Source organism: Eubalaena glacialis, chromosome 5 (assembly GCF_028564815.1).
Source record: "Eubalaena glacialis isolate mEubGla1 chromosome 5, mEubGla1.1.hap2.+ XY, whole genome shotgun sequence".
Lineage (NCBI taxonomy): Eukaryota > Metazoa > Chordata > Mammalia > Artiodactyla > Balaenidae > Eubalaena > Eubalaena glacialis.
Window position 1 is genome coordinate 48,425,316 of NC_083720.1, and position 19,291 is coordinate 48,444,606.

Sequence of the window (19,291 nt, forward strand, 5' to 3'; positions counted from 1 at the left end):
AAGTTTTGATAGAGCCTGTGGTAGATGATCTCGATTGATGGCCACCATCAATTTCTCCTCTCCCTGTGAGCAAATGCTACTCCGCATGTCAAGAGGTAGAATTTATTTCCCATTTCTTTGAATTTGGGCAGACCTTGTGACTTGCTTTGGTCAGCAGGATACAACAGATATGATTTTATACCAATTCCTGGCCAAGGTTTACAAGCACTGGTAGATTTCTGTTTCTTCTCTCTTGGAAACCAGCTACCGTGTTCAACTGTTCTGAAATCAGCATATTGTGAGAAAACTCAAACGAGCTGTATTACTTTGTTAGGTCTGCAATAATAAAATACCAGCTGGGTGACTGAAGCAACAGAAATTTATTTTCTTACAATTCTGGCAGCTATAAGTCCAGGTTCAAGGTGTTGGCAGGGTGGTTTCCTCTGAAGCTTCTATCCTTGACTTGCAGGTAGCTGCCCTCTTGCTGCCTCTTCACGGGGTTGTTTTTCTGTGCACGTGCACCCCTGATGTCTCTTCCTCTTCTTATAAGGGCACCAGTCATATTGGATTAGGGCTCCATCCTAATGTCCTCATTTAACTTAATCACCTCTTTTATAAGGACCTTATCTCTGAATATGGTCACATTCTGAGATACTGGGGGGTTGGAATTTCAACATATGAATTTTTCTGGGGGGACACAATTCAGCACATAACACTAGCCAAGCAAAGAGATCGTGGGAGAGAGAGAGATTCTCAACTAGTCTGCATTGTTCCAACCTTCCCTGCTGAGGAATCAATTTGCGAGTGAAGAAGCTTTCTAAGAGATTCTAGCTTCCCAGACACTGCATACACCAAAGAACTTCCTGCCGGAGCCCTGTCTGGTTTAAAGAATGATGAGAATCCAAAGTCTGAATCTAGAGCACTCTCTCTATGCTTCCTTGTTGTTTAACCACTAAATTTCAGGGAAGTTTGTTATGCAGCAATAGCCAATTGAAACAAATACTGAAGCTAACAGGAGTTGACTAAGAAGTCATAGGACTGGTGGACAATGTGAAGATCTATTAGTCGTTATTCAGAGCTTTGTATTTTCACAAATAGAATCATCCTTCACATGAGGCCATTGCTGCATATAGAGTAAAGCTGTGCCAGCTCTGGTACCAATTTCATGCTGCAGGCATGCCTTTTTGTTTGGAATTCACACACAAACCCCCCACATCAACATCTCTTAATAGAACTAGATTTGACATGTGAAATAATTAAAAAGAAAAAACCCACCCAAACCTAGCTTCTGAGACTGTGCTACTTCATATTAGAGTAATAAAATAACCCGCTAACATCACCGGCTTCTGATACAGTTGTGATATGTAACATATGAGCAGATCCCACTGAAGATATTTATTTTTCTTTGGATTTACCTTAAATAATTTGTGGAATGGAGAGAATTGTAGACTGCAATTTCCTCCTGCCTAATAACATTCTGTACATCCCTTGAAAAGGTCACAAATCTGAAACTTTAAAATATATAGAAAGTCAAAGGATGCCAGTTTAAGTAATTCCTTGAGAAGATCCATATTATTGTAGGGGATTAACATTCAGTGATGTACGTTGGCCCAATAGTAAATAAAATCAGGATCGTCTTCATCAACAGGTAGAAGACTTGAAATTGTCCAGTTTACCCATTTCTCTGCATCCTAATTGAAACTCCAGTAAATGTATTCCCAAAGCTGAATCACCAGTCCGCTTTTACTCCTTTTGTTTTCTAAGCAACATATGCTCCAGTTTCTTTTATTTTGTTCTTTATTTTCTTATGCACCTTGTTCACTGAATTTTAATACATACACAGAAACACGCCCAGCCCTATACCCACCTCTGCACACATATAGATTTGTGATTTATGAATGGTGGACACAAGGAATAAAGAATTATAATTAGGCACTTGGAAGAAGAGAATGCTGAGAAATGAGAAAAACAGGCTTTTCTAATGTCCAAACTTTCTGGGAAGGAGACAGTATCCTAAAGAAAGTAAATGTCAGAAACTTCCCTGACTGCCTCTTTTGTAATTGTCTCTAGGTGGTTGTGTTGGTGAGGGCAGGGGTGGAGTGAAGGCAAAATCTAAGGGATTAGAGTACATATCCTAAAAATATGTGAGAGCTCATCTTTAAAAGATTGTGAAATTTGTCTTTTATGAGTTAAAGGTGAGAGTCCAGTCTTCCCTCATTGGGGCAGTGGCACAAATTCCAACAGACAAATTAATCTCTGCCTTCTTTGTCTTTAGATCACAGAAATAAGAGGAGGGGCCTGGCCCTTGCAGCCTTTTTGCTGTATTTTTACTGTAACTGGTATTGTATTCATTTTTCATTATGATTCCATTGCATTACAATTCATTTTTGTTATTACCATGGTTACTGCTGATGTTTATCATCGTTGCTTATGTCAAGCTTGAACCACTGCAGTAGGTTTCAAGCTGGCCTAACAGCCCCTATTCTCATTCTTCTTACTCTGCTCTGTCAGAGTGACATTTCTAAAACATAAATCTGACCTATTTTGGGCTTGTTCCCTTGGTGATCTCAACTAGTCTCATGGAGATAAATATGATTTAGATATTGAGGTCACTGATGCTTATTTCCCAGCCTGGACCTCTCCCCTTGAACTCTAGACATATATATGCTACTGCCTACCCCATAACTCTCCTTGGATGACTACCAGGCATCCTAAATCCTTAAACAACATGGGGCTCCTCTCCAAATATGGTCCTCCTTCAGTGTTTTAAAGCGTCAATTCATTCTTCTGATTGTTTAGACAAAAAGGTCAGAGTTATCTTTGAACAGGAGTTGAGAGATACAGAGAGGCTAAATGACATCTTCAAGTCCACGAGTAAGTAAGTAGCAGAATCAGGATGTGAACGCAGGCAGTCTGACTCTGGAGTCTATGCTCTTTACCCTTACATTAGGCTGCTTCTCTATCTTATAAACTTCTTTACATGGAATTTGGAATTTCATATGGTACCTGCATATCAACAGTTCACCCTAGGGCAGTCTTGCTAGAATTATAGATTCTGGTTCTACCTAGTTGTCATACAAAAGAGCTGAAAATTCCCTTTGTTCAGGGCCAAGATGTTTTTTAAAATTTATTTTCACTCTATTTCTTAAGAGACATTCTGTGTGTTCTTATTGGATAGTAGGCTGGGATTTTGAGATGGAAGCTCAAATGTGTCTGTTACAATTCTATCTCAGCTACTAATTAGCTGTATGACCTTGGGAAGTTTCTAAACCTCTTTTATGATCAGTCTGCCCCCAAAAATGTCACACATGCAATAGTTGGTCCAGGCTCTATGGTCATAATGTAGAAAAATAAATAACAAATTACATGGTCCCTTTACTGCCTGAGGGCAAGAATCATGTCTATTTGCTTACTATCCACTTTCCAAGAGTTTACTGCAGTCCATCTTCTGCAGAAACTCAATAAATATGTGTGAGTTGCTGGTTGAAGATTTCATGATTTGGTATGTGGTATGGACAAGGTGAATTAAAGTTCCACAGGTGGTTTGGTAGAGTAGAAAGAACCCTGACTTGAGAGGTGGAAGACAAGGTCTGAAGGCAAAGAAGGCAGAGATTTATTATTTCATTGGCTATTTCATTAATTATTTGACTTTAGGACAAACAATCATCACCTAGGTCAAGTCTTCAGTATTTGTCTCTGCAAAATTTGGGGAAGGTGGGATTAGTTGTTCTCAATGGTATATGAACAGAGCTCTGACTGCATAATTTACCTTTACCACAAAACCCAAAGAGTGTCACAATGGGACATTTTTGTTCGTGTTGGATCTATTCGGTGGAAGGGTTCGGGAACTCAGCATCAGGACCTGCCACACATAAACATCTCCACTTACACATGATTTCTTTTAGAGCCCTCACCAATGTTGTGAGGAGATATTATCCCTATTTACAAATGAGGAAGATGAAGTTCAGGGAGATTTCCCAGGGTAAAAAGACTAGTAAGTGTCATAGCTGGGATTGGAATTCAAGATTAGGTGGCTCTCAATTCCTCACCTATGCGCTGAAGCACACGTCCTCCCTAAATCTCCAGTTCTAGTGATGCACGGAGGAGGGCAGTGCAGGGTGCTGCCGGGGGTGGCCTCACTTCAAATACCACCTTCATCTGACTCTAGCAGAGAGCACTATGATCAGCTGAAGAATATTCTAGTCACATAAAACTCTAATTAATTAGGAAAAACCAGTAATTAACTGCACGCTCCATTCCGTTTTCAATAAATGCAATCTATCTAATAAATCAGTAGCACTTATTCATGATAATACAAAGTGTGTTCAGTAATAGGCTTGCCTTCCATTAGGGAACTAATATGAGGTTTTATGTGGAGTTCCAGAAGAAACCAAGTAGGCATGATTAGCATTTGCTTCATTGCACAGATTACACGGTGCCTTGATTCTGCGCTGACAAGCAGTAAATTGCTCAGTTGCGTATGGCGTATTAAAATGTGTTTAATCAACAATTAGTTCCATGAAAAACAGTATTGCCTACCCCACTTCCAGTCACCATGGATAACATATGGGGACTCAGAGTCCTGACATAATTACAGACCACGAGCTGTAACAATGCACCACAAAGGGACTAATCATACCCTTTCCTGGAATTTGTTTATGTCAAATAATGTTTAGTTAGGTGTTTTTGTTTTTTTTTTTAAACTTTGGGTTTATTTATTTATTTATTTATTTATGGCTGTGTTGGGTCTTCGTTTCTGTGCGAGGGCTTTCTCTAGTTGCGGTGAGCGGGGGCCACTCTTCATCGCGGTGCGCGGGCCTCTCACTGTCGCGGCCTCTCTTGTTGCGGAGCACAGGCTCCAGACGCGCAGGCTCAGTAATTGTGGCTCACGGGCCCAGCTGCTCCGCGGCATGTGGGATCTTCCCAGACCAGGGCTCGAACCCGTGTCCCCTGCATCGGCAGGCAGATTCTCAACCACTGCGCCACCAGGGAAGCCCTAGTTAGGTGTTTTTGTTTTTGTTTTTGTTTTTTTCATAAAGAGCTCTGTATTGGACCACATTTTTGGTAAGATGATCCAAACATGGATTTTAACTGCAGAAGTTATGTTATTTACTTTCTTGGTGATAAGGAACTAAATTACTGCCTGGAATATTTTATGTTCTTTCTTTTTTCTAGATATTTCAACAAATCTTTTTATGATCTCTTTTTGGGACAAGACAGAGAATAATGTTTAGAAAGCTAAATGTTTAGACTAAATAACTAGATAACTGCCTAAAGTTGAAGGGCTATAACTAGGAACCATGCTGAGAGGTCCTAAAAAGAAAAAAAAAATAATAATAAGAGAAAGTGTCATTGCGCATTTATGCAAAGCCAGTTCAAAAAAAAAAAAAAAAAAAAGGCTGAATAACTTGCTTCCAAGAAGTTAATGACTAAATGTGATGTCAAATAGCAGTTCCTCTCTTGGCCTACAGTTTTGGAAAATTAAGTTTTCTCCTTTCCTTAATGTTATGGAATCTATAATATATGTTATACTGGTCATATTATACATGTTTTATGCAAGTTTCCTTCAGAATTTTTTGATGATCAATAGGCGATATATTAAAAATGAGAATAGAAATTCGTTTGTACATGGGCCTACCTAGAGGGGTTTAAAATTCACGTTGGGGGAGAAAAAGGGTTTGCTTATTCTCTTTTTGACCTATTTGAATGCTTAAAAAATAAGATCCATTAGCTTGAATCATTTGGTAGGTGATATTTGAACTCCTGTACATTTCTGTTTGTTAAACAAGGGTCTTTGAATAGTAGAAGGAAGGGGTCAAGAGGCTGAGTTAATCTTCTGAAGTAACTTTATCTGTTCAAGTGAAATGGTCCTGTCATGCGCCTCAGCGGTTTTTAAAGGCACCATTTCTTTTATTATGGTGAGTAGATGTTGCTGTGACAAAATGAAACTGACAAAAAAGCCAAAACTATGTCTGAGTCCTGGTTCTGTCACCAAATAGCTTGTGATTCTGGGTTATTCTTACAAATGTGCTGCTCCTTATTTCCTCTTTCACAAAATGTTAATATTTCCCTTGATATGGCTTTGAAATGATATAACCTAATGTATGTTAAAGCATTTTAAGATAATGTTTAGTGCACACTATACATCAAGCTTTATTAACATATTAACAACACACCTTATTTGGTGACATGATTCTCTCTTTTCCCCTTAAGGTATTTCAATGATGATTCTCAAAATCTTTTTTTTTTTTTTTTTTTTTTTAAGTGTCTTATGATGTTCTAACGTCTTTTTTTTTTTTTTTTTTTTTTTTTTAAATTTTATTTATTTATTTACTTACGGCTGTGTTGGGTCTTCGTTTCTGTGCAAGGGCTTTCTCCAGTTGCGGCAAGTGGGGGCCTCTCTTCATCGCGGTGCGCGCGCCTCTATCGCGGCCTCTCTTGTTGCGGAGCACAGGCTCCAGACGCGCAGGCTCAGTAGTTGTGGCTCACGGGCCTAGTTGCTCCACAGCATGTGGGATCCTCCCAGACCAGGGCTCAAACCCGTGTCCCCTGCATTGGCAGGCAGATTCTCAACCACTGCGCCACCAGGGAAGCCCCTCTCAAAATCTTTATGGGTCATATTTGCCCCCTGCTAGTTCTCCAGCTTTGCCCTTCCATTCCTGAAGTTTTCCATAACCTATTAACTCTGATATATTTCTACCCATTTCTCTAACATGGTTTGGTGCCATGTAAATTGGTCATTTATGCAAATTAATTTTTATGGTGATTAACTTGATCAGACTGGCTCAAATATTAACTCTTTTCTCAAAGTTGCTAACCTCAATTACAATGAGGTAATGCTCACAAATGGTGTTTTAAAAGTATTTCTTATTTGCAGATAGATTTTTAGACTCGAAGCTTATTTTGTAATTAGCTTGTAAAGCATTTGAAGACAGAGAATTGTTTCCTTAATCTTTGTATCTCCTTGTTCCAAACCTTTTTGCAGACACATAGAGCCAGAGAAGCACCCCTAAACTAGGTGTTTGGTGAAGGGAAGGGTGTGTCCTGTGCAGGGCTACAGGTCCTGGGATCCAAGAATACCTGGAAGATAGCTTGTGAGGGGATCCAGAATCTAGATCTCCACAGAGAGTTCAACTAAAAGGTTGGAAAAGAATCCAGAAACAAGGAACGGAGACCAGAGATACCATAACGTGGTAAGCAGGTTCTAAAGGGAAGAATTAGCCAAGAGGAATCCCCTGAGGCTGAGATTTAGCCCCAGGGGCCCTTTACAGAGTGCCCACAGCCCTGTTCATGGTTAAGGAGGGAGTTATCTGAGGTGTCTTGAACATATTCATTTATTCAAGCAACAAGTACCCATCAAAAACCTATTCTGTCCCAGGGAAAGTACTGGGTACTGAGTATAAGTGGGTGACACAAACATCAGTGGCCCTGCCGTCATTAATATCCCATCTCATTGGGATTCAGAAAACAAATAAACAAGTTAATTTATTATTACCGATGATGATAAATGCTGAGAAAGGAACAAACTGGGTGCAGTGATAGAGTGTATCTGGGAGTAGTGATTTGACCTACACAGACATGTGATACGTAGACATGTGATCAGGGGAGGCAAGATTTAAGATGCTATTGAAAGCCATAGGAAGAACCATGCCTACTAAATAATAGGGAAAGTGTGTCCCAGAAACTAACATGTGAAAAGGCTGTAAGAGTAGAAAGAACCAGAAGTTCCTCACCGCAAGTTATTTTTTCCCAAAGATGTTAAAAAAAAATGTAACCTGTAGACAAGATTTTGGGAGAAGAGGAGAAGGCAGCCCAAAGGCAGGAAAAGCTGGCAGGCACAGTTTTGTGCTCCCAACTCTCCCAGCCAAGCAGAGACCCTGCCTCCACATTTCCTCCTGCAGGGGTCAGAATTTGATTATTTCTCTGGAAAGAACTTGTGCCTAGGAAACTGAAAGGAGCCCAACATGGCTTCAACATAGAGAATGAGGGGTGTTTGAAAGAGATGTAGTTGTAGTTCAGTGAATACTGTGGCCACCATCATTAGTTTACTCCTGACTCTCCCTGGAGCTTCCCCAGTGCTTCTCTCTACAGGGCTTGGGTGCTTGTGTCTTCATTCAGTTCTGTGAGCTGCCCTAGATCCTTCCAAAGACTTCTGTTTTTCCCTCTTGTTAAGCAGGCTAGGATTCTGTTGCTTACCATCCAAGAGCGCTAACTGATATAGACACTTCTCCATTCTTATCTTGCTTTCTTGCTTGCCCGCTTAGCATCAGTCAACACATTTCTTACTTCTTGGAGGAGTATGGTGTCTAGGCTGATGTGATCTCACATTCTCCTGGCTTTACTCACATATCTCTGTTCTTCCTCAGTATTTTTTTTTGCTGTCTCTGCCTCATTTCCTTTACTGATCTTCTAAATGTCAGAGTTTCCCACACCCCAAGGCTGAATCCTCCTCTCTTTTCTCTTTTCAGTCATTCCCAATGGTTAAAAGCATGGACTCTGCAGCTAGAGTACGTTGGTTCAAATTCCAGACTTGTTCATTCCTAGCTGTGTGACCCTGGGAAAGTCACTTAACCATTCTGTGCTTCAGTTTCTTTATTTAAAAAGTTTACTTTATAGGGCTGCTAAGAGAATGAAGGCAATTAATTACCTCTAAAGTACATTGAACAGAGCTTATTTCACCGTATGTACTCAATACATGTTAGTTTCACTATAATTTTTACTAATCATCCATTCTCATGACCTTGTATGCTGGTGACTCTTAAATTTATACCTTCAGCCCAAAATTCCTCTCTTAGCTCTGTAATCATATATCCAACCACAGTAACTTATAAAACTTTATGAGACTAAATCTGAACTTTTGACCCCTGACTCTTAACACCCCATTCCCACTCAGCATTTTTTCTCCCTGTTTTCTGTGTCTTAGCAAACGGCTTCCATATCTGTCTATTTGCTTAAGTCAGAAAGTTTGGCATCATCCGTACTGTTTCTCTTTCTCTACTGGTCACTTCCAATCCATCATCAAATTCTATCATTTTTATTTCCAAAATACAGATCAAACTCTTTCACTCATTTACATCTCAAATACCACAATTTTTAGTCCAAGTCACCATTATATTTTGGCTAGACTCCTGCAATATCTTCCTTACTGCTTTCCTCTTCTTCATCCTTCCTCCTTGACCAAACCCCTTATCTGCCAAAACACAGGTCATGTTACTCCCCTACTTAAACTATCAATGGCTTCTTACCACACTCTGCACAATCTAGCCTACAAGGCTCTGTGTGACTTGTCCCATGCCCCCCGATGGCCTCATCTTATAAATCCCTCTCTCCTTCAACCTCAGTCATGTTAATCTCCCCTTTCTTGTCTTAGGACGTTCATACTTGCTGTTTCTTCAACTGGGGATCACTTTATCCTTGCTGGTTTCGTGAGTGGTTCTCTCTTTAGGGATGACATAAAACACCTGGACTTAAGAAAGGCTTTCTGTATCAGTTAGAGCAGGGGTCCCCAACACCGGGGCTGTGGACCAGTACCGGTCAGCAGCCTGTCAGGAACCGGGCCGCACAGCAGGAGGTGAGCGGCGGGTGAGCGAGCTAAGCTTCATCTGCCGCCCCCCATCGCTCCCCATCGCTCCCCATCGCTCCCCATTGCTCGCATTACCGCCTGAACCATCCCCCACTCCCGCCCCCGGTCTGTGGAAAAATTGTCTTCCATAAAACCGGTCCCTGGTGCCAAAAAGGTTGGGGACCACTGAGTTAGAGCCATTCAGAGAAACAGAGCTGTGTTCACGTGTGTGAGAGAGAGAGAGGATTTTAAGGAATTAGTTCATGGGATTGTGGGACTGGCAAGTCTGAAATCTGTAGGGCAGGCTGGTAGGCTGGAAACTCTCTGTTACAGTCTTGAGGCAGAATTCCTTCTTCTCTGGGAAACCTCAGATTTTGTTCCTAAGGCCTTCAATCGATTGGGTGATGTTAACCAGATTATCGAGGGTCATCTCCTTTACTTACACCTACAAGGTTAATCACACCTACAAAAATAGCTTCACAGCAACATCTAGACTGATGTTTGACTAAACAACCAGGAACCAAGGCCTAACTCAGTCAACAAGTAAAAATTAACCATCATACCTTCTAGGTCCCCTGTGTCCACATGAATCTCACTCACAGAATTCTGTCCTTTTCCTTCATTAAATATACCACAGTTGGCACTTAATTATTTTACCCTTTCTTATTAATTATACACTTTCTACACCAAACTCTAGTGTCTATGAGTTGAGGACAATTCTCTTTTATTCATAAATATATATCCAATATTATCAAAGTACTTGGCATATAGTGAGTATTCAGTAAAGGATGGGTGTTCCATATATGTTTGTGGGAAGTATTCACAGCCAGGAGGAGCTTGAGATGTGAAGTTTCGACTCAATCTCCTAAAATTCTATGGGCGTTAGAATGTCATAAATTAAGCATAATTCATTAGAATGTGCATAGATAAGGAAATTACTGATTCTATCACATTTTCTTTTGACACATTTCTTTGTATTTCCCTCAAGTTAAATTATTCAACACAGATTTAAGAGGATTTATAGTCTAATACACTCAACTCAAATGTAGCATTGAAAAGACAAAGTTTTGGCAACTTATTTCATTTTAATGAGGATTTGAACGCCTGCCAGGGTCACTGGAATAATTGTCAGTTAGGCTTATATTAATGAACACGTTGAAGTGGAATTGTAAAAAATGGAAAAGGATCTGACTTTATGGGGTAGGTTCACTGCCAGGAGCTTGCAGTGATGAATGTTGTCCCGGATTTATTGTTAGTTTTAGCCACAAAACGTCTAAAGTTGCACAGCAGGCTCTTTAGGGAGCATGTACTGAATCTGAAACATTATTTATTGGGTTCCCAGTGATGTATTTGTGTGAACCAGTTAGTGCTTCCAAAAAGAATATGAAGGAGTAATGCTGTTAAAGTTGATCCACACAGCATCTCACCACCACCCTGTGTTGGGTTCTGTGCTGTGAACACTTGGCTCCATGTACAACAAATTGTATTCACAGATCCTTAGAGGAAGCAGCTTTTGAACTTGCTATGTATGCGTTTCTGATATAATGCTAAGGGAAGTAGCAAGGCTCGAAGCATTCAGAAGACAGAGACATTATTATTATTTTTAACAAATCTTGATCCCTCAAGGGATATGTGAGTTTGAGGTCAGTAGACACATTACTCCCAGACTAAAAAAATTTGCCTCAGGAGGATGAATTGAACTAACTTAAGAAATCTGTATGATTCTCTAGAAAAATTCAGTAGAAGGAAGTTTTATTGATTTTTGCAGAGTACTGGTTGGTCTGCTAATCCAGATTCTCCCTCTATCAACATACACTGCTGTCCAGGTAGAGACTACATTTCCTAGCTTCCCCTGGCAGCTTAGGTGACTAGTGAGCCCATGGGATGTAAATGAAAGTCATATGTATATATACATATATAAAACCTATGTGTTATCTCTAACTTGGGACAACCATGTGCCTCTGGTCTATGTCTCTTTCACCTCCCCTCAGGACATTAACATGAAAATGACCTAGTTTGCACAATGCACATGGGGCCAGTAGCCTAGCCAAGGGATGCAGGGCAATGTGCTAGAAGGAATCTGGATCCCTGAATGCCCTGATGGAGCAGAACTGCCCCATCAGCCTGGACCAACCCACCTGTGACTTGAGAGAAAAATAAAATTTGATCTTACTTACAGCATTGTTGTGGGTAAATGGATAAAAATTTAGAAGATTTTAGAAGTGCTTCTAGGGAATGTTTGCTTTCTATGAGGGTTGTTTTTATGTAAGTTGTTTTTTTAAATTACCTGCATCTCTAGGTAGCATTTTATGTTTAAAACATCACAACTTATGTTATCTCTATTGATTTTCACAAAATCTCAGTCAGGAAGTCATTAGGAGAAATACTAGGTCAGTTTCCCCAAGAATTCAAAAGACAGAGTAAAATCAAACAAAAACAAAGAGCACTATTTCCCAGTGTGTCCTTAGGGAAGGGTGTGGGCAAAGACATTTTAAGAAAAAGCTTCTAGACAGTAACATGATTCAGAGAAGCAGCATGACGACAGTGGTGCTAATGATAATAATGTTAATGGGAGTAATAATCATAATAGCTACATTTGGAGTGTTATCATGAGACAGGTTCTGTGCTCTGTGCTTTACATCCATTATCTTTGCAAAATATCTGTGAGATGCTGCTTCTCCAGTTTTGCAGATGACATAAGTGAAGCCCATAGCGGTCAAGTATCTTGCCCAGTGGTAACCAGAACTGGAATCTAGTCACATTGACATTTTACTCCAGAATATGTGCAGTTTTGTGTAGGGATGAGTTACCATTTCAGGACTGAGACTGCTGTCCTTAGAAAGGTCTGCTTGCAAGGTTGGCCAGGAGACTGGGAGGCTGTATGGTCATACAGGTGAGAGATGGCCTCTGTGTGTGAGGGGAAATGGCAGTGTAGAGCGAAAGGAAGGCGTAGATATGAGAGATACAAAGAATGGCAAATTGACCAAGCTTCTAGAATAGTTAGATGCAGGAGATTCTAAGGGAAGAATCCAGGAAGACATCTGAGTTTCTAGGTGACTGGATGAGTGGAGGTAACATTTATTGAGAAAAGACAGGTTCAGGAGGTAAAGATGAGTTAAGTATCCTGCATACATATTTCACTTAATGAAAGTAAAAACAATTTTAAAAGTTAGGCATTATATGGATGATGCAGGATGACTTTGATCTGTGATTAGGGTCTAGTACTTTAATCCCAAAATCAAATACTGAGTGGTACCATGAGCCAGATGCCTGGAATTGGGAGTGGAGAATATTGAGACGAATCATGCTCACAACTTGGTCTTCAGGAAGCTCATAGATCAAACAAAAATTAGGGTCTTCAGTGTACTTTTACTTCCTTTTTTTCTTGAGGTTTTCCTTTCTCTCTCTCTCTTTGTCTCTCTCTCTCTCTCTCTTTTTTTTTTTTTTTTTGGTAGAGGGAGAGGGGGAGTGGTAGGTCTTGGTGAGGGGAAGGGTTGGTAAAGCCTTCAAGGGTAAATTCCTCTTTGTAACAAGGATGGAGTAGACGGCAGTGCTTAAACTGCTGCCTTTCCTATGGGGATTCCCAAGCAAACAAAGAGGAGGCTGAGATTTGGAGTGTCAACCCACTAGATCGCAGTGTCCCAAAACAGGGAATTCCTGATCAACATAGGTGTAATGGTTATTTGAAAGTAAAGTTAAATGCTGACGATTACTTGCTCATTGTCAACTAAAAATTATTTATCTGTAGGATATATGTCAAAAGAATCTGTACATGTATAACTGAATCACTTTGCTGTACACCTGAAACTAACACAACACTGTTAATCAACTATACTCTAATGTAAAATAAAAAGTTAACAAAACAAAACAAAATAACCCAAACAAAAGAAACTCCCCCTGCCCCAGCCACACACACATAAATACATGCCTATAAAAAGTATCTAGGAGAATAAAGAAGAATATTAAGAGTAGTTACCTCCAGCAAGGTGGAATGGGGAGTTGACTGTATATAGGACACTTACATATCTCAATTTACACCCCTAGTGAGATTTCAAATGTTTCGCATGGCACTTAATTAGGTTAAGATAAAAAAGAAACAAATAAACCAAGAAGCATCCAATTGCCACAGAATATATGTAATGTAAACTCATGCTTAAGGCCATATACTTCAAGATGACATCATGATCTTCCTTATGAATTTTAGTTACTTTTGTACTTAGAAGAATGAGAGGAAAAAACTGAAGGGCTCTAATGTCTATTTTTCACACTCTAAATGAAAGGGATTATGCAAAACATTTCTCATCCTCTTCTCATCTACATCAGTATTAAAATCCTAAGTCTTCAAATGAAAATTTGATATCCTGAGAAGCTAAACTACTTGCTCAAGGTAAGAAATGGTAGTTGAAAGGTTCAAGCCCAGGAGAGCATGTGCACCACTCCAGCCCCTGGGATTCAGAGGGCTGCCATGTTTATCTGCTTAGACCTATAGACAACCTTCTCCTCAGAAAGCCGTGCTTCTTGGAAGTCTGATAGAAAACTCTGCTAGGGCATAGGAACACTTTAACTCTGTTCTTCTACCTAGATTCTAGAGTACCTGAGTAATACTTTGCACTTAAGGAAGACTTTTATCTGACTCTTTCAAGAGCAGAACAAAACCATTTATTACCAACCTCCCTTCATGATTGGAAAGGAAGATCTTAATCCCTAATTTGCTGACAGGGAAACAGAAGCTGCCAGAGATGAAGTGATTTACTGAAGGTCATACAGTCAGTTTACAAAAGCCTCAAGAATAACTCCGAGGGGGATAGCTTCAAGATGGCGGAGGAGTAAGATGTGGAGATCACCTTCCTCCCCACAAATACATCAGAAATACATCTACATGTGGAACAACTCCTACAGAACACCTACTGAACGCTGGCAGAAGACCTCAGACTTCCCAAAAGGCAAGAAACTCCCCACGTACCTGGGTAGGGCAAAAAAAAAAGAATAAACAGAGACAAAAGAATAGGAACGGGACCTGCACCAGTGGGAGGGAGCTGTGAAGGAGGAAAGGTTTCCACACACTAGGAAACCCCTTCACTGGCAGAGACGGGGGGTCGGGGGGGATGGAGATTTTGGGGGTGGCGGGAGGGAAGCTTTGGAGCCACGGAGGAGAGTGCAGCAACAGGGGTGCAGAGGGCAAAGCGGACAGATTCCTGCACAGAGGATCGGTACGGACCAGCACTCACCAGCCTGAGAGGCTTGTCTGCTCCCCACCGGGGTAGGTGGGGGCTGGGAGCTGAGGCTCCAGATTCAGAGTTCAGATCCCAGGGAGAGGACTGGGGTTGGCTGCGTGAACACAGCCTGAAGGGGGCTAGTGCGCCACAGCTAGCCGGGAGGGAGTTCGGGAGAAAGTCTGGAACTGCCTAAGAGGCAAGAGACGATTGTTTTGGGATGCGAGAGGAGATGGGATTCAGAGCACCGCCTAAATGAGCTCCAGAGAAGGCGCAAGCCGCGGCTATCAGCGTGGACACCAGAGACGGTCATGAGATGCTAAGGCTGCTGCTGCAGCCATCATGAAGCCTGTGTGCAAGTACAGGTCACTATCCACACCTCCCCTCCCGGGAGCCTATGCAGCCCGCCACTGCCAGGGTCCCGTGATCCAGGGACAACTTCCCTGGGAGAACACACGGCGCGCCTCAGGCTGTTGCAACGTCATGCTGGCCTCTGCCGCCACAGGCTCGCCCTGCATACCGTGTCCCTCTCTCCCCCCCACCCCGCCTGAGTGAGCCAGAGCCCCCTAATCAGCTCCTATTTAAGCCTGTCCTGTCTGGGTGGGGAACAGATGCCCTCAGGCGACCTAAAAGCAGAGGCGGGGCCAAATCCAAAGCTGAACCCCAGGAGCTGTGTGAACAAAGAAGAGAAAGGGAAATCTCTCCCAGCAGCCTCAGGAGCAGCGGATTAAATCTCCACAATCAACTTGATGTACCCTGCATCTGTGGAATACCTGAATAGACAACGAATCATCCCAAAATTGAGGTGGTGGACTTGGGGATCAACTGTAGACATCGGGTTTGCTTTCTGCATCTAATTTGTTTCTGGTTTTATGTTTATCTTAGTTTAGTATTTAGAGCTTATTATCATTGGTAGATTTGTTTATTGATTTGGTTGCTCTCTTCCTTTCTTTTTATAAATATATATATATGTTTTTCCTTTTTCTCCTTTTGTGAGTGTGTATGTGTATGCTTCTTTGTATGATTTTGTCTGTATAGCTTTGCTTTTACCATTTGTCCTAGGATTCTGTCTGTCCATTATTATTATTTATTTTTTAGTATAGTTTTTACCACTTGTTATCATAACTGGATTTGTTTTTTGGTTTGGTTGCTCTTTCTCTTTTTTTTAATTACTTTTTCTTTTTTAATAATATTTTTTTATTTTTTATTTTAATAACTTTTTCTTTTCTCTTCTCTTCTCTTCTCTTCTTTTCTTTTCTTTTCTTTTCTTTCTTTTTTCTCCCTTTTCTTCTGAGCTGGGTGGCTGACAGAGTCTTAGTGCTGCAGCTGGGTGTCAGGCCTGAGCCTCTGAGGTGGGAGACCCGAGTTCAGGATATTGATCCACCAGAGACATCCAGGCCCCACATAATATCAAACAACAAAAGCTCTCTCAGAGATCTCCATCTCAATGCTAAGACCCAGCTCCACTCAATGACCAGCAAGCTACAGTGCTGGACATCCTATGCCAAACAACTAGCAAGACAGGAACACAACCCCACCCACTAGCAGAGAGGCTGCCTAAAATCATAAGTTCAGAGACACCCCCAAAATACACCACCGGATGCATTCCTGCCCACCAGAAAGACAAGATCCAGCCTCATCCACCAGAACACAGGCACCAGTCCCCTCCACCAGGAAGCCTACACAACCCACTGAACCAACCTTACCCACTGGGGGCAGACACCAAAAACAACGGGAACTACGAACCTGCAGCCTGCAAAAAGGAGACCCCAAACACAGTAAGTTAAGCAAAATGAGAAGACAGAGAAATACACAGCAGATGAAGGAGCAAGGTAAAAACCGACCAGACCAAACAAATGAAGAGGAAATAAGCAGTCTGCCTGAAAAAGAATTCACACTAATGATAGTAAAGATGATCCAAAATCTTGGAAATAGAATGGAGAAAATACAAGAAACGTTTAACAAGGACCTAGAAGAACTAAAGAGCAAACAAACAATGAAGAACTACACAATAAATAAAATTAAAAATTCTCTAGGGCTTCCCTGGTGGCACAGCAGTTGAGAATCTGCCTGCTAGTGCAGGGGACATGGGTTCGAGCCCTGGTCTGGGAGGATCCCACATGCCGCGGAGCGGCTGGGCCCGTGAGCCACAATTACTGAGCCTGCGCTTCTGGAGCCTGTGCTCCGCAACAAGAGAGGCCGTGATAGTGAGGGGCCCATGCACCGCGATGAAGAGTGGCCCCCGCTTGCCACAACTAGAGAAGACCCTCGCACAGAAATGAAGACCCAACACAGCCATGAATAAATAATAAATAAATAAATAAATAGATACTCCAGCATCTACCTTTAAAAAAAAAAAAATTCTCTAGAAGGAATCAATGGCAGACTAACTGAGGCAGAAGAATGAACAAGTGAACTGGAAGATAAAATAGTGGAAATAACTACTTCAGAGCAGAATAAAGAAAAAAGAGAGAAAAGAATTGAGGACAGTCTCAGAGACCTCTGGGACAACATTAAATGCACCAACATTCGAATTATAGGGGTCCCAGAAGAAGAGAAAAAAAGGGACTGAGAAAATATTTGAAGAGATTACACTTGAAAATTTGCCTAATATGGGAAAGGAAATAGTCAATCAAATCCAGGAAGCACAGAGAGTCCCATACAGGATAAATCCAAGGAGAAACACACAAAGACACATATTAATCAAACTATCAAAAATTAAGTACAAAGAAAAAATATTAAAAGCAGCAAGGGAAAAGCAACAAATAACATACAAGGGAATCCCCATAAAGTTAACATCTGGTCTTTCAGCAGAAACTCTCCAAGCCAGAAGGGAGTGGCAGGACGTATTTAAAGTGATGAAAGAGAAAAACCTGCAACCAAGATTACTCTACCCAGCAAGGATCTCACTCAGATTCAACGGAGAAATTACAACCTTTGTAGACAAGCAAAAGCTAAGAGAATTCAGCACCAAAAAACCAGCTTTGCAAAAAATCCTAAAAGAACTTCTCTAGGAAGGAAAAGACCTACAATAACAAACCCAAAACAATTAAGAAAATGGGAAGAGGAACACACATATCGATAACTACCTTAAATGTAAATGGATTAAATGCTCCAACCAAAAGACATAGACTGGCTGAATGGATACAAAAATAAGACCCGTATATATGCTGTCTACAAGCGATCCATTTCAAACCTAGGGACACATACAGACTGAAAGTGAGGGGATGGAAAAAGATATTCCATGCAAATGGAAATCAAAAGAAAGCTGGAGTAGCAATTCTCATATCAGACAAAATAGACTTTAAAATAAAGACTATTACATGAGACAAAGAAGGACACCTCATAATGATCAAGGGATCTATCCAAGGAGAAGATATAAAAATTGTAAATATCTAGGCACCCAACATAGGAGCACCTCAATACTTAACGCAAATGCTAACAGGCATAAAAGGTGAAATCAACAGTAATACAATCATAGTAGGGGACTTTAACACCCCACTTTCACCAAGGGACAGATCATCGAAAATGAAAATAAATAAGGAAACACAAGCTTTAAATATTACAATAAACAAGATGGACTTAATTGATATTTATAGGACATTCCATCCACAAACAACAGAATACACTTTCTTCTCAAGTGCTCATGGAACATTCTCCAGGAAAGATCATATCTTGGGTCACAAATCAAGCCTTGGTAAATTTAAGAAAATTGAAATCATATCAAGTAACTTTTCCGACCACAGTGCTATGAGACTAGATATCAATTACAGGAAAAAATCTGTAAAAAATGCAAACACATTGAGGCTAAACAATACACTACTAAATAACCAAGAGATCACTGAAGAAATCAAAGAGGAAATCAAAAAATACCTAGAAACAAATGACAACTAAAACAGGACGATGCAAAAACTATGGAATGCAGCAAAAGCGGTTCTAGGAGGGAAGTTTACAGCAATAGAATACTACCTCAAGAAACAAGAAAAATCTCAAATAAATAACCTAACCTTATACCTAAAGCAATTAGAGAAAGAAGAAACAAAAAACCCCCCCAAAGTTAGCAGGACAGACATCATAAAGATCAGATCAGAAATAAATGAAAAAGAAATGAAGGAAATGATTGCAAAGATCAATAAAACCAAAAGCTGGTTCTTTGAGAAGATAAACACAGTTGATAAACCACTAGCCAGAATCATCAAGAAAAAAAGGGAGAGACCCAAATCAATAGAATTAGAAATGAAAAAGGAGAAGTAACAACTGACACTGCAGAAATATAAAGGATCATGAGAGATTACTATAAGCAACTATATGCCAATAAAATCGACAACCTGGAAGAAATGGACAAATTCTTAGAAAAGCACAACCTACCAAGACTGAACCAGGAAGAAACAGAAAATATAAACAGACCAATCACAAGCACTGAAATTGAGACTGTGATTAAAAATCTTCCAACAAAAAAAAGCCCAGGACCAGATGGCTTCACAGGAGAATTCTATCAAACATTTAGAGAAGATTTAACACCTATCCTTATCAAACT

General features: G+C 40.6%; 1 protein-coding gene across 5 annotated transcripts in view; it reads right to left on the bottom strand.

Moving 5' to 3' along the window:
* Positions 1-19,291, bottom strand: part of KCNIP4 (potassium voltage-gated channel interacting protein 4) — a 235,952-nt gene that overhangs the window by 79,380 nt on the left and 137,281 nt on the right. Inside the window, exon 2 of one of the 5 annotated variants that reach the window (XM_061191276.1) lies at positions 6,443-6,463. The exons of the other annotated variants lie outside the window; for them this stretch is intronic. Within the exon in view, the coding sequence (XP_061047259.1) occupies positions 6,443-6,463 (21 nt within the window). The remainder of the gene's footprint in view (positions 1-6,442; positions 6,464-19,291) is intronic. 5 annotated transcript variants of the gene reach the window in all.